General features: G+C 26.5%; 2 protein-coding genes across 7 annotated transcripts in view; one reads left to right on the top strand and one right to left on the bottom strand.

The window, feature by feature from the left end:
- LOC107450091 (matrix metalloproteinase-14) overlaps positions 1–7677 on the top strand; it is a 63476-nt gene extending 55799 nt beyond the window's left edge. For both annotated transcript variants that reach the window (XM_016065801.3, XM_071187897.1), the window contains 3 exons: positions 1549–1690; positions 5560–5741; positions 6899–7677. In XM_016065801.3, the coding sequence (XP_015921287.1) occupies positions 1549–1690; positions 5560–5741; positions 6899–7078 (504 nt within the window). In that variant the 3' untranslated portion in view covers positions 7079–7677. The remainder of the gene's footprint in view (positions 1–1548; positions 1691–5559; positions 5742–6898) is intronic.
- LOC107450093 (beta-galactoside-a-2,6-sialyltransferase) lies at positions 420–26953 on the bottom strand. Of its 5 annotated transcripts, none has more exons than XR_011638285.1 (8): positions 26365–26953; positions 24335–24441; positions 22512–23132; positions 20767–20966; positions 18154–18328; positions 16418–16484; positions 14139–14419; positions 420–648 (listed from the first exon to the last, which is right to left on the bottom strand). XR_011638285.1 is itself a non-coding variant. In XM_043042130.2 (8 exons), the coding sequence occupies exons 4-7, from the start codon at positions 23107–23109 to the stop codon at positions 14178–14180; spliced, it is 1215 nt and encodes a 404-aa protein (XP_042898064.1). In that variant the 5' UTR covers positions 23110–23132; positions 23226–23298; positions 24335–24441; positions 26365–26953; the 3' UTR covers positions 420–648; positions 14139–14177. The 5 variants fall into 5 exon arrangements, 4 of the variants coding, with proteins under 4 accessions (XP_042898064.1, XP_015921289.1, XP_015921291.1 ...); XM_043042130.2 differs by lacking the exon at positions 16418–16484 and adding an exon at positions 23226–23298; XM_016065803.3 differs by lacking the exon at positions 16418–16484 and having other exon boundaries at positions 26365–26461; positions 26656–26929.

Genomic DNA, 26953 nt, shown 5'->3' with positions numbered 1-26953 from the left:
ATATGTTAACATATATGTATATATATTATTTATATAAAACTGTGCTTCTCTTTAAGGATGCAACTATCATAAAACATATGATCTCATATGACAATTACTGATCTTCATCCCTTTTTAGGAACTGTTTTACATGATAAATTCAATGTCTAAATAAGCAGCATGTCTAGAAATCATTATTTTGCAATATCAGCCAATATTAACTACAATGATATGCAATGGTCTACAGACTGTTTGAAATGCTCTATCATATCATGAAAGGAGGAAAACTAAAAAAGCTTCCATATCATACATATATTTCATTATTTTGGAAAGTTAAAAATTATTTACTTAAACAGGCACACATTTACTAAACAGTTAATTAATAGTAATAATTAAAAGATAGAAAACAAGGAAGAATTAGAAACAATAACTAAAAAATGTTTTTAAGTTTCATAAGATTTTATTAAAATCATAATTTTAAACAAGAAATAAATTAAATGTTTAGAAGTACATCAATTCATTTTAACAGGTCTTTTTCTTTTTTTGGCATACTGGATACACACACACAGGTTGATTTCAGACTTTGTGGCACATATAATCAGTCTGAATAACTTTTACCAAAGTTATCCACACTGTTATCTTGTAAATTAAGTACACAAAAGGAAATGCCTGCAAAGAAAATGGCAGAGTAACACAATTTATATCGGAAAAAATAGTAATTGAACAGAAACAAACAAATAAGATTTCAGGAATCAAAACAAAGAGTTATATATTAGTTTTCAGTTATTACTACTAAGTCTCATTAAAATAATGAAGAATGCACTTAAAATATTTTCATATATCTCTGAATATTTTTATACATTGGAACTAGAACTGGAATGGATGTCTCAGAAAGCCTGCACCTAAGAGCTTATCTCCTGAGGAAAGATTGTAATTGCCTAAGGGAATTAATTGCTTAAAGTGGGAAGTTTAGATGATACATTAGTTAAAAGTAGTTTGAAAAGTAATTATATATATAATATCCTAAGCTGTTTAAAAAAGGGGGGTCAGTTCAAAGATCTAACCAACAATTTGTCAGGTCGTGGTATAGGACCAGTCTGTGGTGAAAGGATCAGGATTTCATACATTTAGAGCTCTAAAAATTTATCAGCAATTTCATGTTCACCAGAAGTACGTTTTAAAAGGTGATTTTGATGTACATACTTCCTACTGAATACCTTATTTGCTTTGTATATGTTGTAGGTTAATCCAGAGATCCAGCACTTTGCATATGTTACTCTCATTTTGCAATGTGAGAGGCTAATTGAAAATTTTTCCAGTATTTTCTTTTCAGCTGGATAATTTCAGGCTTATTAAAATCACTCCATATACCTTTAGATGAATTTAAATTTCACAAAGATACACTCAGTCAGAATTTGCTTAAGGCTTATTACAATGAGCTTTGCATTATACCAAGCTTTGTATAAAGAAGTGTAGTAAATCAGATGAATTATCCTTGGACATATATATGTTTGAAGAAATTATATATTCCTTTAATTTAAATTACTCCTCAACAATTTCAATGTATAGGGAGGAAGATATTGGAGGTTCACAAACAAAGAAATGGATACTGGTTATCCAAAGTTATTATCACGAGGATTTGAAGGAATACCAGATATGCTAGATGCAGCTTTTGTATGGAGTGGTAATGGTAAAACATATTTCTTTAAAGGTAAGTCGTTTTCACTACATATTTATATAATAGTGTAGTGTTCTTATGTGTGTATATATATATTCATGTCACATGCAAAATATGTATCTCTGTAGTTAAAACTGAAATGTTTGTATTAATGCATGCTAAGAATCTTAGGAAAATGATAATAATATAAAGAGCATTCAAATTTTGAATAACACATGCTTTTAAATAACACACACGTTAATAAACCAAATTATCAGTTGAATCAAGTTTGACCCACCAACTGATACGCAATCAACAAATAAAGTGAAACACACTGAATAATTTTTGATCAAGCTATTAGAACTCCAGGTACTAAGATACAATCTTAATGTTTTAATTGAACAACTTAAGATATTTAAATTAATTAGTACTCGTGATAATTTAAGCTATGAAATCTGCCACAAAAATATATACAATCTGGGAAATTTGGTCTAAATAGAGAAGAAGAGTAAAAATTGTGTGGTTCTTTTTACTTTTTGCTTATTAGACCATATTTCTAGAACTAACAATGCAAATCAAAAAATTTTTACATGCATTGATAAAACTTGTTTATTCAAAGAGAATTCTGAACAAAAATTATTTTTAATAATTATTAATTGTTTTTTAATAATTTATAGTTTAATAATAATTTAAATAAGTTTGAGTAGTAAGGTATACAAATTTTTACATCTTCTAACTCTATTTAGTACATTTAAATGACAAAACCCAAATTTTGAAATTAAATAACAGCCTTACAAAAGAGTGATTAGATCAAAAAATTAACTCGATCAATGTAAGAGGAGCATTTCAACTGGCATTAAAAAATAAGTAAATATTGGATTACTTTTTTCTCTTAAAATGTAAATTGTCAGATAAATATCAATATTAATGAGTTTAAATTTTAGCAAGAGTCATATAGCATTTTCCACTTCTGACATTAGAATACTTAGTAGCAAAAAATCAATCAATATGAGGATCACTCTCAAATTTTTTAGATATTATTAAACATTTGAAGATAAATTAGTCACATTTTAAAAGTGTTAACAGAAATTCCTCACAATAGCACTTTTGACATAGCTTATAAGGCAGGATTGCATATTCCTCTGTGACAGAAGTAAAATAAATGTAAGGCATACTCATATACTCATGGAAACTACATAGACACATAGAAGTTTTAATTCATTTATAATGTTGTTAAGGCCTAGGTAGATTAAGGTCAGAAATTCAAAATGTGGCAGAAACAATGCAAACACAGAGATGAGTAAAACTATGAAAAAATAGTCAGAAATAAATTTTGCATAGACTTCAATCATCCTAAAATGAATAGGACTGTGTTATGTACAGTGTGCAGAAAAAAATAGAAAATCCTAAATAACTTTTAGTCTATTGATCAGATTTACACACACTAGGACTCAAACTTAATGGTCCGTGAGGGTGACCTCAACTATGCTAATTATTTAGGCAGATTATATTTTAAAATATGATATCAGACACAAAAATGCACTTTCTCTGAATAAACATATTTTTTTTCAACGGAATTAGATTCCTGACCCTTAAAATATGAGGGGTAGCCACAACCTGAAAAATATGGTCCCAATAGTTTGGTCAGGAAACTGCACAAAAGTTTGGACCCCTTAATGTTCATTTTACTTTTAAGGTATTTCATTATATCTTAAGAAATTTTCAAGTGACTTGAAAATTTTTTACAATTGTTTATCCACAGATGATTCCATACACAAATATAATTTTTAATAATTATTTATTACTTTATAATATTTTATTTAATAATAGTCAAAAAAATTTGAATTACATGAAATTTACATTTTAAAGAATGTAATTTTATATGGCAAAATACAAAATTTTAACAAAATCAGTCAAATAATTCCTGAGAAATTGGATTTTTATATATAAAAAAAGTTGTATATATTTTTCAGATGGCAGCTATTCCCCATATTTTAAGAGTCAGGAATCCAAATCCGTTGATAAAAAGTATGTTACTTCAGAGAAAGTACATTTTGTGTCTGATTCTGTAACTTAAAGCATCATCTGCATTAAATAACTTAATGGTCACCCTCATGAACCATTAAGTTTGAGTCCTAGTTCATGAAAATTCCATTATTAGATCAAAAGTTATTCAGAGTGCTCCAATTTTTTTTATTTTTTCATTATTTTTTATTTATGTTATTTACGTTTTATTTATTTATTATTTATTTTTTTAATTAATAAAAAAAATTTTTGCCACACAGTACAACATGATGTACTTGAATAGCAACAGTAAAACCGTAGAAAATATAAGTGTAGCAACAATGAATAACAACATTAGCATAAAAAAAATAATATAGCAATAGCAGTAAAAGAAGCATAATTTCTTGATTAAAGAAGGTATCAACTTTAAAAATTGTTATCTTAAAAATAAACTGCACAAAATTTACAAAGAGAAAAAAAATTGCAAATGAGTAACTCTGACATTGCAGTTGATGACATCACCGTCTAGCAATGTGATGTGTAAGACAACTAAGAATAGTAAAAAAAGTATGATTCCGTTTGGACAATGTGTAATTTAACTAATAATGTCAGTAGATTGAGATAATTTCGTCATGACAAACTGCAAATTTTTAAAATGCTTAAAACATTCAACATCTTGAACATGAAAAAAAGTTTCTTGTTGTAATCTTATTTATTTCTTAATGAAGTGAAATCTGATGAAAGTTTTTTAAATTTGTGCACCAATCTTACTTCACGAATGGTTTCCAGTTGACAAATAATGGTGTGTCAGTTAGCAGTAACTGCTTATGTTACTAGTTCCATTTCTTTAGTTAGTACTGTTCTGCTGAAAACCTGACATGCATATCATTTTTTAATTCCTCCTTATCTTAACAACATAGTTGGTTAAGTTATTTTGAACACTCATATTTTGCTTTCTTGGTGCGTTACTTATAACCAAATTTTATTTTCTTGAATATTATTTTGATAATTTAAAAGTGAAAACTTTTTTAGGGTTATTGTTAAATTATAGACAGGGGCGTAGCTAATTTTTTCAGTTTACGATTTTTTATCAATAAATTTATATATACCATATATTTAATGTTCAGTTTACTTTGTATCAATTTGTAGGCTCAGGTATTATAATTAGCTAAGTTTGGTAAACATACTTTCTTGGTTATCTTCACTTCAATACCATAGAAAAATATAATGATCTTACACTGTCATTCCTTTAAAAAAAAAAGTTTATTTTAGTTATTTAGGATTCAATTATTATCAAAAATTGTCTATCACAGACATTAAAGACATTTAATTTACCTATCAGACCAATATTTTTTGTTTTATTGTAAACTTATATCCTGTCTTCTGTTTGAAAACTTCTAAGGGATAATTTTACTAAAAGTAGGAGGGTTCAAAAATTAAGGAAATGGGAAAATAATAAACTAATATCCTTGTGAATAAAATCATCAATGTTTTTTCAAATTTCTTTAAAACAGGCTAACATTTTTTTTTCATTTTGAAGAACACTTTTTATCTTAGACCTGTAGCATACTTCTATGTAAAGTTTCAATATAATTGTTCAAGCAATTAATACAAATGTATAAAGTAAAGATAATAACAGCATATGAAAAATTTTGCAAGCATGCTTATCAAGTTGAAATTTTAGTGATTCACTAACTTTGATCGTAATTTCACTAACTTTTAGTAAAAAAAATTGGTAGTGAGAAACAGTAAGAAAAACAATATCAGATTGTGTAAAATGTAAATAAATTACAAGAAAAAAGAACAAAAATTTTAGTTAACTTATTAAGATTAGAACTTTATTTGTATTGATGGATTTGAATTAAAAACAATTAATGTGCTAGTTGTATAAAATGACATTAATTTTTTTTTCTTGTCAGGAGACAAATATTGGCGTTATGATAGTAATAGCGACCCTCCTGTAAGCAGCAAATATCCTAAGCCAGTTAGCAACTGGAAAGGTCTGCCAAATAATATTGATGCTGCATTTCAGTGGGAAAATAGTAAAACATATTTTTTCAAAGGTGACAAATACTACAGATTCAATGATATATCATTTGAAGTAAGTATCAAATTAGTCTAACTGAAAAAGACTAGCTTTCTATTTAAAAAAGTAAGGCTTGTTAAAATATAGAATTTACTTGGTCACCTTAAGTTAATCCTCTGAGTGTTAGTCCGGGCTTTTTTCAAACTGTCAGACGCAGGCTTTCCTGAATCATTAAACTGGTTTATCTATGTTATTGAGCGGGAAAATAATGCACAGCAGAAAAATTGGGCACCATTTTACCCAGAGACTCAACACTTGGAAGGTTAGACATTGACAAAAAAACTACTCACAAGATATTAAATTATGCGTTAACAATACAAATACAATTTGCTTACAAACAGTTATAAAAGTACATCAAGTATTAAAGAATCCTCATAAAAATTTAGTATTTCATTGGATTAATGTTCATTATCATTAAGTTTTTTGCAATTACCTAGGTGAAGTCACACGAGAAATTTTTTATTGTAATTTAAACTTTTTAATGGTTTTATTGAATTGTTGAACATAATATTTAGTTAAATCCCCTAAAATCGTGGAACACAAATTTAATAAAATGCATCATCTAAACTAACACTAAGATTGTATTTGTTATTTTATAGATACATTCAATAGATATCTCACCTTGTAAAATAAATTTAGTGGATTCATTCATTCATGCTAGGAAAAGGTTTTTATCAAATTTTGTTACTACATATTATGGGCTAATGTTTAAATATTGTTACTTTTATTAAATATCATGCCCCAGATTTAATACAAAAAGGCTTAGCAAATTGTTTAAATGCATATTTACCAACACTATAAAAATGGTTAACATTAAAAAATGTCAAGAGCATAATAAAGTATGCTTTCAAGAGAAGCTTAGAATTTGATTAATGAGCACAATTGTATTGCTGTACTGCTTAATAGCATTCAGTTCACCTTTCTTTTCATACATGAAAAGAAAGGTTATAACTAAAAAAAATTAGTTTATGGAAAAAAATTAAGTTGCTTTAAAAGCTTTAGTTCCAAAAGATACCAGTATTCTTATCACAAACTCAAAACAAGTATTCTATTTCCAGTTGAATTATTAGATAATATGCAGTTCTTAAAGGGAATGTTTTATTTACAATTACTGTTTTTAAAAAAATTGGAAAAAAATTTATTTGAAATTCTAAGAGTTTGAATGATTTCAGGTGGATTCTGGCAGTCCTTCTTACCCAAGGTCAACATCAGTATGGTGGTTTGATTGTCAATCAATATCACATAGGACAAACACAAGTACAAGCACAGAAGCTTCAACACATTTTGGAGGTTTATTAATTAGAAACAATAACACTGTTATACGAATTGATGATGAAACAAGCCGTCTTTAAAAGGAGAAAATATACAACTCCTGTTGTGATTTATAAATTTCAGCTAGTCAAAACACTAGCCTCTATAGTTTAAAGTGATTCTTCTGGACAAGATAAAACAACTGAAAATCCTACTTCAGTTCTTTGGAAAATAAGTGATTATCTTTCCCCAGAGACTGATTTCTAGGATGATGAACAAAGCTTCAAAAGTGGGTAAAAAACAACAACTATTTACAAAAAGAAGGATTTACATTAAGTCTGTGTAAAATTACCCATTAACTGAAAACTTCATATGTTAAACTGTTAAATTTCTGAACTAGAATGTGAGAAGTCAAATGTGATAGTTCCACAAGTTCACATTAATAATTTCATGCACATTTCATATTTCAGTATTCAAAGTTTTTGGCATAAAAAATCAAATCTGTTTATTTAATATTTTTAATTATTTATTTTCTATGTAGGTAATTCAATGTGCTTAGTTCATAGCATTTTTGATAACATATTTAAATTAGTAAGATTGATAATAGCTTGTTTATATTTATCAACAATTTACTTTTTGTTAAAATAAATTTTTTCTGTTCTCAAATTCTGTAAAAATAAAATTTTGCTAAATTTGACAAGTGCCCTAATATTACAATGATTCATATTTAAAGTTCACTATTATTTATATATACCAAGATACTCCAGTTAATAAATGCCTAGCATAAAAAAAAACTTCCTCAAAATAATAAAGTTTCTTTTGCTTTCAAAAAACCTAGATCCGAATTTTAATTTGGTTTGATGAAGTTTAGTAACAGATGGAAAAACAAAACATGAGAGGCTAATTGCATTAAAGTTCAGATTTAATTAAAGTATGATTTTCAATTTATTCAAATATTTATTATATCTTGTTGTAGTTTCAAGTATAAAATAAAGAATTTGCATTAATTTTTAAAAAAAATTCTATCTTGAAAGGCTTGACCTAGATTTAGTATGGTGGTACAATAATTTTAGATAAAACTTCATTTCTAGGCACTTATTTGTCTGGCTCTGAAGGCCAATAAAATACCTTGCCAGACCAGACCTACTAATAAAATTTATTATTATATCCTAAAATGTTTTAATTAGTCTTGAATACTAGAAATCATTATGCATCACAGTAACTCCTGTTACAACCTTTATCTCATCATTATAATTATTAGAACTTTTCGAGTTATGTCTAGAAGAAACTGAAATGGTTGCACACTTTAGTTGGAACACATGCAAATCAACTCATACCTCAACACCACAAACATACATAATAATATATATATTCCTAATAGAACAAACTAAGAGTATTGGTTGAAAATATAAATAAAGAAATTACAAAACTATTTTAATTTTATTTTTATCTTTTTTTATTTTAAAAATATGTTATGTAAAAAAAATCAGTAAAAATTATCATTTGATGTTGTTATTGTAAGAGTCACTTATGACCAAACCATAAAATGATTTTTAGAGAACAGCTGTGACAAAATGTTGAAAAATAACTTGTTGCTTTAGTAATGGGGTGAGGGTCCTTATTATGAGTTTAAGAAAATTAGTTTGTAGAATGGTCTGAAATGACAAAATTAATCTTAATTATAAAAGTAAGATAAAATATAGACTAAATAAAATATAGAATTAGATAACATATAGAAGGGACAATAATGATGTATGTGTATAAAAATATTCTTACTTTTAGACTGATTCGGATGCAAAAATCGCTAGTCAGCAAATTAACTATATTTTACATATATATGAAAAACAAGAAGTCATATTAATAATTCCTTCTCATTTGATACAAATATGAGGTCCTTTAGGGACAATTTAATAATATTTATAATAGGAGACAATAATGACAAATAAATTAAGAGAAAGAATATTTCTGATGAATTGTGAAAATATAGAGGTTAATGAAAAATGCTATACATATCTAATAAACTTCACATTAAGCAACAAAAGGATACACATTTGTACTTAGATTGATATTAGTTTTAAATATCTTACTCTACGGTTATAGACAGAGAACAGAAGTGACATTTTTCTCATTCAAATTAAGCTATTAGTCGCAATATTTATGATGTAAGAAATTTAATATGTTAAAATTGAGTAATTGAAGGTTAATTTAAAAAACTCCTCATAAGAAAAATGTGTTGAATAAAGGCAAGAAACAGAAATGTCACTCTTTCTGGAGAACAATTCATGTATACATACAGTCTACATTACTGTGAACAGAACTGCATTAATGTAAAATCACTTAATGTAAAAGATCACTTTACATAAAATACATGTTTGGTTCTAAGAGTTTATAATCAATTAATATAGTACTTTATATGTTTATCATGACATTTCTAAGCTGATTATTGCTTAACACAAAAGGAAACTGATATGTAAACACTGATATGCAAGTGAATGAAGTGATATTTATAAATTTCGAGTATGAGAAAGGGAAAAGGACAATCAGAACAATACCTATCAAGTCAAATCATGAAAAAATAAATAAAAAGTATGTGAAACTAACTTGCACAAAAAATACTTATTTACATACTTATTTATTTTTTACAATATGTATACATTGACAAACTGTTAAGCTTTATACATAAATCATGATAAAAAAGAATAGTAATAAAGAAAAACAACAAAATAGTGTAGAAATATTAAGAAAGAAATAGGCATTTAATGTAGCATTTTCTTTTATTATTTTCTTCTTGGAAATTTTCTGTTAAAGTTTAGAAAATGATAAATTTTGCGAAAAGTTAGAATCTCATGCCAGGAAATGTTATTTAAATTTCGTCTCTCTCCCTCCAAATTTTTTAATGATGCTAAGAAAATTACTGATGTTGTGTGCTTCAATGACTTGCCATGATAATTCAAAGAAAGATAAAGGAATCATCGGAAAAAAGTTTGAGGTGAACCTTTGCTTTTTAAATATCAAAAATGTTCTGGCAGACAAAAAAAAATTAAGCAAAGGAAGACTTAACAGTTTTAGTGTGCTGCGATATGGATGGGTTCAAATGATCTTTCTTTGCTAGTCATTGGAAAATCCGCCAAGTCCCAATGCTTCAAGAAAACAAAAACCTTGCTTGCAAATTACTTATTTAACAAAAAGACCAGGATAAATAGGGATATTTTTTTTTCAAAATGGATTCTTCTGATTTTCATGTTTAAGTAAATGCCAATAAAAAATCTTATTTATACAGAAGAGAAAGTTGCAGACATTTTAGAAAAAAATAATGAATCTTTAGATGAAGAAAAAGAACAAGATAAAGAAATATTTTGAGGGCTGATGCATTGCTAAGAACTTTGAAAAATGTTCTCATTCAACAAGAAAATGCATCTTCTACTATGACTTATTTAGAAAAGATATAGCAATTTCGAAATAATTGTAAAATATCCAAAAAAGAAATAAATATCAATTGCAGACTCTCCAAATACATTTCATTAATAATTGGTCTTTACATTATATTTTTTATTTGTTATTTGCAATAAAATATAAAATAGTTCAAAATTTAGTTCAAATTTTTTAAGCTATTTTAATTTTTTAGTATATAATGTTGTTAACATACAAACTACACATATTATACGTACATAATATCATTAATACCTAATAAATTATTTTTGTGATTTATGGGATAAAATGAAATTCAGTTGCTATAAAGTAATAATCTGTAATTTATTTATTTCAAAACAATCAATTTCAATAAATTAGTGCAGACGATATTTTAAGTTACGAAATCAGACAAAAAACGTACTTTCTCTGAATAAACATACCTTTTTTTTCAACATATTCAGCTTTCCAAACCTCAAAATATATGGGTGGGCTGCAGTCTGGGAAATATGGTCCTAATAGTTTAGTCAGGATAGCAATCCAACTTTTGGACCCCTTAATGTTAATTTTACTTTTTGCATATTTTGCCATTTCTGTACAAAGTTTTAAGTCAATTGAAGATTTTTTGCACTCAATTATAAAATTAATTTATTAAAAGATAATTCCATGCAAAAAAAACAAATTTTAGTACTTATTTATTTTTTTTATTAAATAATAGTAAAAAAAAACTTGAATTGTAAAGTATACAATTTTTTATATAATTTTAAAGCATGTAATTTTACAGGGCAAAATACAAAATTTGAGCAAAATTGGTTGTAAACTTGCTTAAAATTCGATTTCTCAGTAACTGTTCAAATTATTTAGCATAATTTTTTTGACTATTATTTAAGAAAATAATAAATATTTGCTAAATTTTGGAATTATTTTTGGATAAACAAATTTGATAATTGTATGCAACAAATTTTCAATTCGCTTATACTCGAGATATGGCAAAATATGCAAAAAGTTGAATTAACATTAACCCCCGTATTCACCATTGACTCTGACCTAATGCGTAACTCCCAGTTCCAAAACCCCTGGTTTGGAAACTTTGATCGAGAGTTCAAAAGCGATTCCACCATTATTTTTTGATCTTCGGTTTCGTAACTGCGGGTTACTTGATCGGCAGTTACAGGCGGTAGATTTATAGCCGTATTAACAGCATTTGTTTTCAATTTTCGTTGCTATTTTTTAAAAAAAATTCTATTAAAAGAAGAAGAAAAAAAGATTGCATCGAGTATTTAAATTTGAATCTCTCTTTTACTGGTCAAATAAAAAATATGTTTAGTTTCGTTTTCCTAACTGACTTGTATTGATGAGCAAAAGGATCCGAGCTTTATTATTATGAATTTAGATATTTTATTATTTTGGATATCATAAAGCCGCAAGCAACCATAGAAGTGTAACTGAAATTCAATTAAAAATACTTTTATTTCACACAATTATTTAATACTTTTATTTTACACTATGATCAAGGGGATTATGCTAACATCATTGTCATCCTTATTCGCGTATTTTTAATCTTTTCTTTCTTCTTCTTCTTCCCCTTCATAACATATTCTCGATAACTTAAACCATAGAGAAGATTTTTTTTTAAAAATTTTAAATGAAATTGTATAAAATAAACTTCTTAGTACAGATAAGCATAAATCAACACATTCATATTATTCAGAAGTTATAAATGACTACTATTGTGCTGCCATCTGCTGATGATAAGAGAGAATCGACGTCTGTGATATGGTGAATATAAGATAACAATTTTTTTTAAAGGAAAATGTCATAATCGGAACAAATATTCCGAAACTTTAAAATTTTAAAGGAAAATGTCATAATCGGAACAAATATTCCGAAACTTTAAAATTTTAAAAAAAATTATGCCTTTAAAAATTTAATTATTTAGATAATTGTAAATGGAAATATATCAGTTGTATAAATGCCTCATATGTCATTAAGTAGTCAGGCTATATATTAAAAATTATAGCTAAAGACGGGCATTTTAATTTCATATAGTTTTAAGCAATAGATCTCTTCCAAATGATCCTATTTTTTCAAAATATTCAGCAGATTATTTCATGCTTATAAAATTCTAAATTTCCTGATTTGCAAAGTTATTTGATGCAAATTATTGTGTAGTTAAAATGTTACCTCGGATCAAAATTTGCATTGATTAAGTAATATTTATTTCAGCATAATTTCTAATGTATATTTAAAGTAATGTATATGTTTTTAAATTTAATTAATAGCTTTATTTTATGGATTAAAAAAGTTGTAAATTCTTTTCGTTATCTTCATATCTAAATATTGCACATTATTTTGGAAGTTCAACTCTAAACTATTTTTATTTTTGGGCAAGATCTATCATCTCGATAGATATTATCGAAATCTAAAAACATTTAATGAATTATATTCTTTTTTAAATTTTATATTTCTTTCAAGTATCGATTGTTTTCTTTCTTTTCAAAAAATAAGTAAAAGTTATTTAAGTTATTTACAATCTTCTTACTTACACTATTCATTTGAATTATTGTAGCCGCAATCTTTATTATCCACGACTTTTTTTTCGAGTGAAAAATTATTTAAGTGCTGTAACGACTGCTAATAATAATTTGAGAAATATATATAGTATCTTCTGTAGAAGATATTAACTCAAGAAAATTTAATTTTCATTTTATTAATAAGCATTTATTTGATTTAAATTAATTATAGTTACATCTAGTAAAAAAATAATCTTATTAATTAAACATAAAAAAAGCAACCGAACATCAAAATAAAGTGTTACTTAATTTTCATTTTATTAATATATTTTCATTTTATTAATATTATGGTATGCCATATTTTTTTGAAGGCAAGGCAAAGATAATAAATTAATTACAGTTGCATCAAGTGAAAAAATTGACCTCATTGAACATAAGCAACCGAACATCAAAAGTGTTACATGCGAAAACATAAATAAATAAAAAATCTCCTTCTTCATATCCGCGTTTGTCCGGGGAAATCTGCAGGTTCAAAATACAAAAAAAAAAATAATCGAAATTCAAAACAATTAAAATTATCAAATGAAAAAGAGCAGAAATATAAAAAATAACGACGAAGAAAACGAAGTAAATGAACAAACACTCGTTTACTGCGCATGCGCGGCTACTCTAACCGGAAATATCTTCAGGTTAAAGTTACTTAACTCTGGGTTAGAGTAACTCGCAGTTACGCACACGGTGAAATGAAATTTTGGACTCTGACCTAGAGTTGCTCTCATAAAACCTGCTTTGAACTCTGACTGAGGGTTAGGGTCAATGGTGAATACGGGCTTTAGAGGTCCAAACTTTGGATCGCTCTCCTGACCAAACAATTGGGACCATATTTCCCAGATTGCAGCTATCCCCTATATTTTGGGGGTCAGAAATCTGAATCTGTAGAAAAAAGGTCTGTTTATTCAGAAAAAGTACAGTTTTGGGTGCAATATTGTCTGCACTAATATTTGCACTGCACATTTGAGGTCACCCCCACAAATTATTAAAAATGCATCCTAAAATGAAGATTTGATCATTAGATCAAAAGTTATTCAATGTGGTCTGTTTTTTTGGACACACTGTACATACTTTAAAGTCTCATTTAACTTATCAAAAAGTTACAGAAATCTTCTTAGTGTTTCAGATATCTATATCAAGAGACTTATCAATACCGCAAATTATTGTAACTTTAAGCTAAAAGACTTACTTAGAAATAATCAATCAACTTGGAAGAATTCTCGATATCTTAACAGTTTTGCAATCTATATCCAGCTAGAACAATTTTTCCAGTCACAAATATGTCCCGATCAGATCCTTCATTTAAAGACAAAGTAATTAGTTTTTCAGATGAGAGAGGATGCCAATCTCCTAAAGTACAGCCAATGTCATCATGAACATCAAAATAGTGACAACGTTTTGTAAATCGCATGGAAGGAACATATTCATAAACATCAACAATGTTACACATGTTTAAAAGGAGAGTTAGACCTAAAAGAACAATTTAATTTTATGAAAGTAGGAATTTATCACAAAATTAACTAAAATGACTATATAACAAAATTAAATACACCTCTACCAAACTTCTCAATATCATAATTAAGAAAACATTTTTGTGTCAATATACAGTTTTCTATTCGAATTCAATTATTTGGTTTCATAAAAAAAAGTTCAAACTTTCCTTCTTTAATAAAAAAAGACCTAGACTTTAAACAAATATAATAAAAAAATAGAAACAGTTAAGAGGAGACATAACAAACATTGGCTTAGACACTGATAGTCATCACAAAATATATGTATTTTAACTTGGTAATTTTTATTAAAAAAAATATAGCATTGATTGATTACTAACAAGCATTTTACTTTCCTGCTTCAAAACTTTATCTCAAGTTATGTAAATGATTCAAGTCCAAAATAAATTTGTATTTTTTTCATAATTTGTTTTTAGGAAATCACTTAATCTCTCTTTTTAGAAAAGGAATAAACTTTATATTTTACCTAAATCCTAAATGAACAAATATTTTTATAAATACATATTATTCAACTTTTGAGGTGTTTGCAGAAATATTTTCCAGTGGTACTAAATTAACATGAAAAGTTTTAAAACAAATATAATTTATAATTTTTTTTAATCTGAATGTAAGAAAGCAATCATTTAATCAATCTGATCATTCATAATAATTATTTCGAAATAGTGGGGGACAAATTCTTTTAATTCTTATTTAAAATATTAATTGATTATGTTTTCTTAAACTAATGAAATTCCATACTAATTGGAGGGCATGTACATGTAAAGAAAAACTAAGTGTACTATGTAACAGTGTTCTCACTACAGCGCGAGAACGCGAGAATCTCGCATATTTTTTTCTTTTCTCGCATTAAAAAATGATTACCGCGAGAAATTCGCGCATTCTATAAACCAATTTCAAAATTCGCGAATTTCCCGCATTTTGAAAAAAATTTCTCATTGCGCCATTTAGAATAAAATCCGTTACATTTTTCTTCCTGGATCTTTCATTATTTTCAACATCTGCCCTTTATCTAGCTTCCCTATTTACCAGTATTGTTCAGAACCTTTAAAAACAACAGAACACCATCCCTCCGAACCACGAAACCTCTTTCAGAACGCATTTCTCTGCAACCACGTGTTTACCGTAGTTAAGGTTTCTCCATGTAAGAAGTTCAAATTTTTTGCCCATTAATGTAAGATGGAAAAATACCTTGTAAAGGCAATATCTTCTACTCCGAAATGGACAAATGAAAATGAAACAAACGTGGGTAGAAACGATCAAAACGAAACAAACACTCATTTGAGCAACCTAATGAGAATAGCTGATGAAAAAGTAGATGTAGAACATTTTGCATATGATGATGCAGCAAAAATATTCAAAGCTTTAAAAATTAGAAGATGTTAAAAATGTATTATAATTAAAGAAATGATTTTTTTTTCAAGTCTCTTTGTCCTTTTTATTTTTAGAAATCTCACTTAACTTTCTGAAATCTCACCCTGTTTTTGAGAAAGGGTGAGAAATTCTCACCCATTTTTTTTCTTCGATGAAAACACTGTATGTAAGGTCTTGAAATGTTAGAACTGTACCCAGAGAGATAGAAGGAAAGTTTCGTGGCTTGAATTAGAAAACTGTTTCCTAACTTGACAGCCATGCTATTGAAAGTGAATGAAAATTCCTCTTAACCTGTTAGTAAAAATTATGTATGGTGGGAATTGTCTGCAAAAGACATTTGAAGCTATTATTGCATTAACACTGATAATTTCACTGCCTTAAACAGTAAATTTGTTAGCTACATATCTGCTTTCTCACATCACACCAACTGCTTATAATGCAAAGGAAAGTTTCAGCTGTTTTTTTCTCAATAAAATAAAAAGATTTTCGAAATACAGCAATGAGGAAAATTTAATTTACAGAGCTTGGAAGAGTGCTAAACATTGATTTGGTTAAAAAACTGTAAGAACTGAGAGATAAAACATACTTAGATAGCAATTCCTGCACTTCAAGATTTAACAAACAACTAGTCTCATGGAAATACAGCAGACACCCTAAAATCAGCAATGATGTTAGGATGTAAACAAACTATTACTAGTTGCAGTTAGAAGAAATCTATTTCGTTTTAATAATTCTTTTTAAATATTATTCACTCCCTTTTTATGCATAATTTTCTTTTAAATTAATGAAAAAGTCCACATTACCTAATTTTTTTGTCCTTTTCAACTGGGTAAAAAATAAATATATCCATATAAAAATAAAATATCCATTTAATTCATTATTTTGACTTAATTAACATCCGTTTAAAAATTTCATTTCTTAAATCATGTATTTGACAAAAATGCAGAGCAGGTAATTTCTTATTCACCTCTTCCCCTGTAATATTCATATTTTATTTTATATTTTTTTTTAATGAAGTTATTATTTCCTCATTATCACATGCAGTTTCTTTAAAGCTTCATTTTAATTCATTTTTTTACTGTGCTCTATTAAAATTCCAGGTGCTCTTAAAACATTGTTAAACTTGTTTTTAATTGTGCAGTATGCAAAATAATAGAAATTATCCAAACTTATCCAAAGTAATTAGAGCATTTTCCAGAGTGACAAAACTCACAATGTGTTGAAACACTAAGAAGATCAGGGCCAATGCTTTAGGTGAAGGTTTATCTGTGATGAAAAATATTTTTTCTTTACACAAAGATTCAATTTTGTTTTTAAATAAAAAATTTTAACTGTTAACTAGAAAAAACATCATTAAAATTAATACTAACTATAAAACAAACTACATTAGCATTTATGTTTGAAAAGCAACATAATAATTTTAATTTGCTGATAACTTAAATAATTTAATAAAAAATGCTAAATTATAAACAAATAAATTATAAAAAATCTGCAAAGCCTATGGTCCCAAGTTGTGCAGACTTCAGAGAGTCTACTATACATTTTATATTTTATTTAATCAAATATCCTGAAAAACTTTAAAAAAAAAAAAANAAAAAAAAAAAAAAAAAAAAAAAAAAAAAAAAAAAAAAAAAAAAAAAACAGTGCTTAAAATGAGTTTAAAAATTTTTTCAGCAAAAAAGCTAAAATCAGAAGAAATAAAACTTACACAAAATTTTACAAGGCTTAGGAATATGATTCGGCATACTATTCTAGAAGCTGATGTGTTTTTTTTGTTGTTTTTTTTGTAAACAAATTTTAAATTTTCATTTTTTAACAAGATTTTTCGCAGGTGGAGAGCTTAAAGGTTAATATTTTTTTCTTGTTAAGATCATATCATTATTTGTTTGTGATACAGATTGTCATTTTTTCTTCTGTAATAAGTATTTCTTTATACCTGTATACATAGAAACAATTGTAAGAATCTTATAAAAGAGGCGATATTGCAACTTTTGTTAAGATTTCTTTTTTATAGAATCCGATATGCTTTTAAAAAAAATATTAAAAAGTCTTCTTTCAGTTTTACATTTTTTGAGAGCCTTAAAGTATTTTCCTAAAATTTCTATTGTAGCAGATGGACTGTTAAAAAAAAAACTAATTTGCTTAGATTGTACAATATTTACTTATAATTAAGGCAAAAAAACATTGCATTCTTCAGAAGTGACTAATTTTTGACATGGTGTATTTGGTTAACAAAAAAGGAAAAAGTTTGGGAAAACAAAAAAAACTAAATAATTTTTAAGTAAATTAAAGGAATATAAAACAAGATAATCATTGTATTACCTAAAAAACCTGAAGATGGTGGGTTTGGCTCAATGTGAACAGCAGTATTTGACTGGATGAAGTCCCAAGCAGCCCATAAGGCATCAGGATGCAATATATAAAACTGTTGATCTGGATAAATCTGCCTATGCAGCCAATATGAAGAAAATAGATCAAAATCTGGCTTTTTGTACCACTAAAAATATTAAAAAATATATGCTAATTTAATTACCTACATATTCTAATTGATTAAAAACAATGTTTAAAAATCACATACAGCAAAATTCTAAAAGTAATTGAAATTATAACATTTCTGTTTCAAAATTCATTAGAAATTCTCTTGTAACTCTAAGCCAAAAAACTTTAAAGGACTTTGCATTAAAATCATTTTTCAACCCAGAATAATTTAACTACTCAGGAAGTTCTTGGGGTTTTAATGGCACATTTGAGTGACTGAATGCACTGGTTGAAGTCTAAGATTGCTTTTACTACAAGTGATAATTGCATCAAATCAACTGAATCTATGCTTATTTCACCTCTCTAGTTAAGCCACAGGATGACGTCAGAAAAGTTTGATGTTCGGCATTCAACAGTAGTGGTAATATCATGAAACTTGTATGGTAATATTATTCTCATGCTAGAATCTAGTTGCTACTCAACTTTCTAGTTACTTGTACTTTAATTTATGTAAATTGCTCATCAGTGTTTAATTGGTCAATGATGCTAAATCTTGATAATTAAAAGGTTGAGACTTAACAAATATCTTTGCTCTCATTATGTTTTCCTAAATTTTATTACCGTGTGACATTATTCTGCAGAAGTAGAGCCTGCGCTGTGGCACATGTCTCCATGAGTAGGGTATCATGTTTCGTTAACGTTTCATTGTAAATCATCTGAACTTTATTTCATCTTTTCATAGTCATCAAATTGAAGCTTATTCTTTTTAGAAGTTTCTACTTTGTTTATCACTATGTATTTCCCTCTGTAAAACGTAATCGATAGATGGTGAGAAATAATTACAACCAGCAAAGATAGCCTAGAATGAACATGCAAACTGACAGCATCACTCGAAAAGCAAGTGAAATTAACATGCTTAAAAAATGTGCTGAAACATTTAAAAAAAATTTCTTTTGTCTGTATTGTCTCATCTTTTTGTATTACATAAAAATATTCAGTAATTGTACAGTTATAATAATAAGTTAAAGAAAAATCAAAATTGTTAAAATTTCTGGCGACCTTTGCTGCAGGTCCCACGACTCCAAGTGGGGTTATGAACCACAGTTTAAGAAATTCTGCTCCATGTAATAAATTATGCTTTAAAATATTACAAAAGAAATAAAAAAGATATAAGGTGAAAAACTTTTTTTTAATTTTAAAACAATTCTAAATTAGCAACATTTAATAATCACTATTTAAAATAAAATTTACTTCAGTAAGGATGCTTTTTTTTAAATTTAAATAAATTTCAAACAGCATGTTTAATAATAAAGTCCTTAAACTGTTACACAAATCTTGAGATAAAAGGATAGATATTAAAAAATGAAAAAATAATAACAAAAGACAAATTAAAATTTAAAAATATTTGACAGGTAGTGAGCATTTTATTTCTAGTTAAATACCATTTTTATTCCATACAAGATAAAAATAACTTTAGTAAATAACTTTATCTCACAAAAGGTTTTTCTTTTTATGTGAAATAATTTAACTTTAAAACATATAATAATTCCTTTTACCATGTTTTCAATCAAATAACATGATTTTACATGTTTCTAAAATTTCAATGCAAAGTTTAAACATTTTCAATATTTTACATTCTTTATATTGTTTAAAGAAATGTTTTCTATTAATCTTTTTATTCTTTGGGATTAATTAAGAAATACACTTTTGTATCAATGAAATCTGGGATATGGACAGTATACAGTTACACCAATATGGAGTATACTAGCTGAAAAGAAACTATGTGATTAAATGTTTGTTTTGATTGTTACACTAAATTATGGTACGGTTTTAAAGAGAATAACATTAGTTGAGGCTGATAAAAAATATCTGACTTGTAAAAATTTTTATAAATGTATCCTTTTTTGATGCATGTTAGACGATGAGTCGGACAAATGAGGCAATTTTCACTTATTACACTGTACTTAAATTCATATATTATTTTCTAAAAAATTACCCTATATTTAACGATATTTGTGAGAATACGATACAAAAACAAGACCCCAAAAAGTTCTTTGCAGCATAAGTTTAATCAAGTAATAACCAATTATCCACCTTATCCCTCTCTTTTGCTTAAAACTGAGAAATGTAGAATGAAGAATGAAGCAGTATAATATTAAAAAATTCAACCCTTAAATAAAACGAGACACGCATTTCACAACAAAATAGGCTGATGGAGAAAGATAATTATTATGAAACCTTTAAAATATGATAATAAACATATAACAGGAAAATGTGTAGATATCATATAATAATGATAGGTAAAGATTTTAAACACTTAAAAACATATATTCTCAGTAATGGAAAAAATAAAAGAGAGAATATAATTTTTTAAAAAAACTGCATTTATCACAAAAACCCCAATTTTCAAAATTGATATATTTTTCAATAAAATTTATACTTAACAGTATGTTATACCTCTTCAAGAGAGCCATGATATTTTGAAGGATCCCACACAATCAAAGTTATATTTTGATACAGAGGAGAATTCAAAAAATCAAACTCTGGTTTTGAAACAACTTGAGAATTTAAAAATCTTATAGTTGTTTTTGATCCAACATCTTCTTCAAAGCCTTCGGTTGGAGCACTATTAAAACGTAAAACAATATCATGCGAATCTGAAAGAGCAAAAAAGTCAAATGAGGCCAAATTATTTCCTTGTTGAATAGATGACACATTTCAAGAAAAAAAAAACATAAATTTATCTATCTCTAATAAAATAATTACAATTCAGAGGTCAACATGCCAATAACTGACCCAGGCTGTTCAGTTTCCAAACAATATAGATACACAGAAGTGATACAGCAAGCACTACGTCAGGCAGACAGATTTCAAAATATAGTTGGATAAACAAAGGAATTGCTCAAAAATTAAAAAAGCACCTATGGGGAGAGAAAGGGATTTTAACAACATTCATGCAAAACTAAAATAATGTTAAAAGAAAAAATTATAAAAATAGTTCTTTTTAAAAAAAATTAGAAAGCCTGCTGTTACCAAACACTGTTCTACATTTTATAACATTAAGTTATAAACATGAGGAATATGCATTTACATTTTTTTTTTGTTAGAGGTTCTCATATTAAATAAAAGTAAAAAGAAAATTTTACTTACATTAAAATTTGCACTGAAAAAAGCATGCAGTCTGCTCCAAATAACTTTTAATTTTTTTTTCAACTTTCAATATACATAAAATTCAAAACATTTCTAGAATTATTCACAAAAATAAATATACATATCAAAGAAGCAATTTCTTCTCTTTGCAATTTTAGAAGAAAATTTTTCATTTAAAAATTATTAAGATATTGTGAAAAGTGATAATGATCAAACATTTCAGAAATAACTTCAATTATCACATTAGCATAGCTGCACACCCTGTTTATATGGAAATAGTCACAAGCTAAGTCTCTTTTTAAATAATTGAAATGATTCAATTTGCCTCATCTCCTCTTTCGTTTTTCTTATTGATAGACATTTTAGCTAGCTACTAAACATAAACAGAGGTTGATACCAAGTCTATTTTTAGGTCCTTTTTTTTATTAACAATAAAAATGCTTTTGTGCAAATTTTTGAATCATAGAAAATATTGAATAAATAATACCAATCACTAAATTATACATTCAGTATCAATAATATTTCAAAACAAGCATGTGAAGATTAGTGAAGGCTTACTATTATTTTATTATTAAGGGCATATTTAAGACAGTACATACAGCTTGTAAGGAAATCAAGAGTTTTGTTTATTCATTAAAAAAAATTTTAAAACTTATTACACTTAAAATAAATTTTAGGTAGAATTAAAATTAAATTTAAAAAAAAAAATTTGATGTAAAATTGTATTTTGCAAATGAATATATATTTAAAAATTATTTTACATAAAAAATACAAAATCAAATAATAATATCAAATGTCAGACTCAGAAATTTTTAATGAAACAAATCTTCCTCTATAGTTTTAAAATAGATGCATAGCTTTGAATTTTTCATATGTTATGTGAAAATTTATTGATCACTTTACAATTCATTATGTAAAGCAAATGTTGTTTAAGACACTTTAAAAAATAATTACATATTTTCTCATAAATACCCAAAAAAAAGTTAAATAAACCAAGCCTATGTTGAACTGAATGAACAAAATTATATAAATTTTCAACGATTGTTACAGACCTATTTCTTTTCCTAACTTCGATTTGTACATTGATCCAGCACTTGATACAATGGCACAAGTATTATGCTTTTGAAAAGTTTCATAAAGTGATTTCAAAGGAAAATATTTATCATAACCTAACTTTTTGAATGGTTCAATATTTTTATCCAACATTCTCATGGTCACTTTTTCTTTTAAATCACAAATTAATTCGTGTTGACTTTTTTTAGAATATCTTCCATTTTTCCTTTTAAATTTTACTTTATAGAAATTATGTTCATGCTTGTCTTTATGAAATAATACATTTCCAGCAGCTAATTGAGCTTTACGTAATTGAACTAACAGCTGATTTTTATAAGTATGGATTTTACTGCTTAATATATCCATCATAGCCTCATTAGAAGCATTCCCTCTCAACTGCGAAAATTCTATTTTAGAACCATGTGTTTGATGCAAAGCAGTTTGCTGAATATAACGAGCACTGTGCAAAATCATTTGTTTCTTTTCTAAAGCAGTTCTCCAGTATTGACTCCATAAGACATAAGCATAACCAATGACGCCAAAAATTGTCATGCAAATAAACATAGATATACTAATGGCAATAAATGGTATCTTCATCCTTTTCAATGATTTTGGGAAAGCTAAAAGAAAATTATAAAAAAAATTAGTAATAATTCAAACCTTAAAATTAACAATAACTTTTCCACATTAATTCAGAAAACTACGACACTTACATTAAGCCTTTAACAGGGTGTTGTTACCTTACAAAATAGCTCCATTGAATAATGTGTTGGGAAAATTGGTTTTCTTAATGGGAAAGAAAACAGATTCCAAATTGAGTTTAGGGTTGAGAGTTAAAGGGTGAAGCAAATTTAAAAGTTAATTTAATATAATTTAAAGTAATTGTGTATTCAATAGTAAAAAAATATAGAAGTTTACGTAAATTTTATTGAAAATTATTTTTAAAAAAACATTTATTTATAAAATTATAAAACATAAAAAGTTAATAAGATGTATGTTATATTAGAAACTATTTCAAAAATCTGTAATAATGCATAAGCAAAAAAGTACATACAAACTAAGATATAACCAAGTCAAAAGAAATAGCTATTATTAAAATGAATTTGAAAGTTAAAAACAATTTAATTGATTTCATCAAAAATTTTAGACTGAAAAAAAGGTAAAGTGTAAAAAAGATAAGGAATTCAATTATATTTTTAAAAAAAATTATAATGGAAAGAAAGCATTTTAAAATGTTTCCCAAATAATTCTGTCTTCAATGAATGCTCTTACAAAAATGTCTACCATATTTTTTTTTCTTCTTTCTTTTTTTATCTATATGCTTTCTTATCAATAGCAAACTGCAACTAAATACAACAAAGGCTGAAGTTCCAAACTCAACTTTAACCATTTCTTAAATTCTAATTCCCCCCCTTCATAACACATTACAAAAATCTTATAAATTTCAAGCCAAACCATAAAAAATATAAAAAATTATTACTGCAAATATAAAGAAAATTTAAACTTTATAATCTGTCTATAACACATATTTTTGAAAAGAATTTTAGAAAGAACTTATAAAATATTAATTAGTATTAATATGAATCAATGAAATGATTTGTACAAGTTCTAACAATCATATACTAGTTTATAAATAAATCACAAAAACAACTCAAATTAATCTTGCAAAAACACAAATTGGCTTAAATATAGTACTGATATGTTAGCATATATAAGAATATTAATAATACAGCCTACATTCATTATTTGTAACAAAGTGTTTTTATTTCAAACTTTACATATTGAGAAATAAAACCTATTGCATATACAGAGCAAGTCCTACCTCTATAGCAAGGATACTTTTAGAATCTTAGCCCTTGTTGATTAAAAGAGTAAGAGAAACACTACAATTTTTTATAATTATGGAGTTTTTCACATAGTTTCCAAAACCTAAAATTCCAAATGAGATTTCCATTAGTTATAGTATATAATTAAATAAAAGTAAAACTAGTGCACTAAAAAATACAGAACATAATTAACAATAACCTATTACTACTTAGTGAACTTTTCTTCATACCAATATAGATGGAGAACTGAAAAAAAGCTATGCATTAGCAACGCTAGTATTTAAAATTTGTAATAAGCTTTCTGGGTTACTATTTCCGATTTATTTTTATGCCTAAGCTTAAAAGACATGTCATCCTATACTATTATTGTACTTGTATTGTTTACAATATGACTTGTGTTATATACAATAAAATTGGTAAATCGATTCAACTAGAGCTAAAGACATAAAAAAACAAGAGATAACACTCAAAACATGGTAACTCTTACACTTTTCCTAATATTGTGATATTAATTTCCTTAGTTTAATTTATGGCTAACAACCTTTTAGAATTTATAAAATGTAGAAAAATCTAATAAATGGTAAAGTACAAACTTAAATAAATACCTCAATGCTAAAACTTCCTACAATATCAAATCTATTTAAATATTATCCCATAAACATAAGTGAAGATCCTGTTTCATAATCTTGTTATTATTTCGACTCAGTTTCTCATTCATAGAAAAGCTCACATACACTATTTTAAAGTAGGCAATTCCCTTAAATTTTATAAATTTAACTGTATATATCAAATATTTGATTTATTGTGAATTCTTAATTATACTCAAATTTGATTCAAAATAAGTAGTTTTTTTTCAATGTCATGGGGAAAAACACTACGTTTATGGTATTATTTATTGGTATTCAGAAATTTTAGTGAATAGAAAAAATCCTAAATATACTATGTGCCATTACAATAATGTAGTACATTACATTACAGTAATGTAAATGTACCACTTGAATACTAATGGGTCAAAATGGGAAAAAAACTTGGAAAACCTTACTCATGCCATGCAGTAGTGTAACATCCTGATTAAGCACACTTTGCAAAATGAGAATTTCCATCCATTGTGGATGGTTTGGTTATTGATACCCTTTCTCAGTGAATGTTTTAAAGTGTCAGCATTTCTAAATTTTTTTTTTTTTTTTGCAACTGTAATGGAAAATTGGATGTTTAAAATAAATTCTTATAATCTTGTAGAAATATAAAATAAGTATTAAAAAAAAAAAAAAAAAAGACAATTTTATGAACTGGCAGATTTTTGAGCTATTAATAAACAAAAAAAAGGCAACCAAATATAATAAATGAATAATCCTAAAAACAACTAAAATGGAAAAATACACTTGATAATAAAAAAGAATTCATTTGCTTCAAAACAATTAACAATCTACTTTCCACATAAACAATTTAATAGAAATTGTTCAGTTACTTAAGTCATTGTTACATTTCCACACTTGATCCCATAGCAAACTAAGTTAAACAAAGTTAGGGTGTCCAAAACAGGGGTTATTGAGAGATTCAGAAGAGCTTACCTTGAATCCTTGTGGCAGTATAAGCTGCCTGGGTGCTCATAAGAAAATATGATACTATTAGAGTTTTGGATACAAATAAGATATAATTACTATGAACAAAAAGTCAAAACAATGAAAACTACTTTACTACTGAGCAAAGCTAGCTGTTCTAAGAATTTAGAAATGAAAACTGAAAAAGAAATAAATGCCAGTAGTTTTATTAAACTTTCTTCCCCAATTTGAAATTACTTACTTCCATAATATTTGTTTTATAATTATTACATTAGATGTATAGAATAAATATGATATTCCAAATAAATAATATAAGACTGGAGTGCCATGAGACAATTTCAAATTTTGTAAAGGTGATGCTACTTTGAAAAGTTTGGGCAATGATCTGTTTAAAGTTTTAGAATTATAACAAAGTTCCTGATATTATACAATAATACCTGAAATCATAAATGCTTTTTCATTACCTTGTCATAAACCAAATTTCCTTTACACCAAATAGTTCAGTCACATTTCACAGTGCAACTAGTAGACGTAATGCCATTCTTGATTGAATTTTGAAATCTAGATCCCGAAAAATAAAGGTAAGAACAATTTGTAAAACTCAATATGATCGAAAAAAAATTGATCACTTTCTTTTTTATACGTTAACAAAAAGCTTTGCGTTCAAATTCAAACGGTGTTTTCAAAGTTTAAGTCTTTGAAATAAATTCTATATCTATCAGAACAAAATGTTAACAAAATATTAAAGTGCTAACCAAAGGAATTTACATAAATTCAATACAATTAACTTTCACTGAAGCTGATATTTTATAAGCAATTCTTCGATTTCACAGTTAAGAATAAACAATTTGTAAAAAAAATTACATTGAAAATAACATAATTTTGTTTTTTTTTTAATTCATAAAAAAAATCAGTTTTCAGTTCATTAAAATTGACTTCTTGACAAGAGACAGTAATTTAGCATCATATTAAGAATTTTATAACCATGTCCAAAGAGTAAACAACATCACTTTCTATTTTGATTTGCTTAGTTTATTTACTTAGTACGTTTCC

The sequence above is a fragment of the Parasteatoda tepidariorum genome, chromosome X1, assembly GCF_043381705.1.
Source record: "Parasteatoda tepidariorum isolate YZ-2023 chromosome X1, CAS_Ptep_4.0, whole genome shotgun sequence".
NCBI classification, from domain to species: Eukaryota; Metazoa; Arthropoda; class Arachnida; order Araneae; family Theridiidae; genus Parasteatoda; species Parasteatoda tepidariorum.
The sequence above is the reverse complement of the archived record's forward strand: the minus strand, read 5'-3'. Positions and strand labels throughout refer to the sequence as shown.

Excerpts from the sequence above, each read along its gene's own strand:
- LOC107450093 (XM_043042130.2), bottom strand. The coding sequence starts at position 23,109 with ATGAAGATACCATTTATTGCCATTAGTATATCTATGTTTATTTGCATG. Across the intron at positions 18,329-20,766 it reads ATCATGGCTCTCTTGAAGAG|TGGTACAAAAAGCCAGATTT; the intron begins GTATAACATACT and ends TAATATTTTTAG. Across the intron at positions 14,420-18,153 it reads ACCATCTTCAGGTTTTTTAG|GTCTAACTCTCCTTTTAAAC; the intron begins GTAATACAATGA and ends TTGTTCTTTTAG.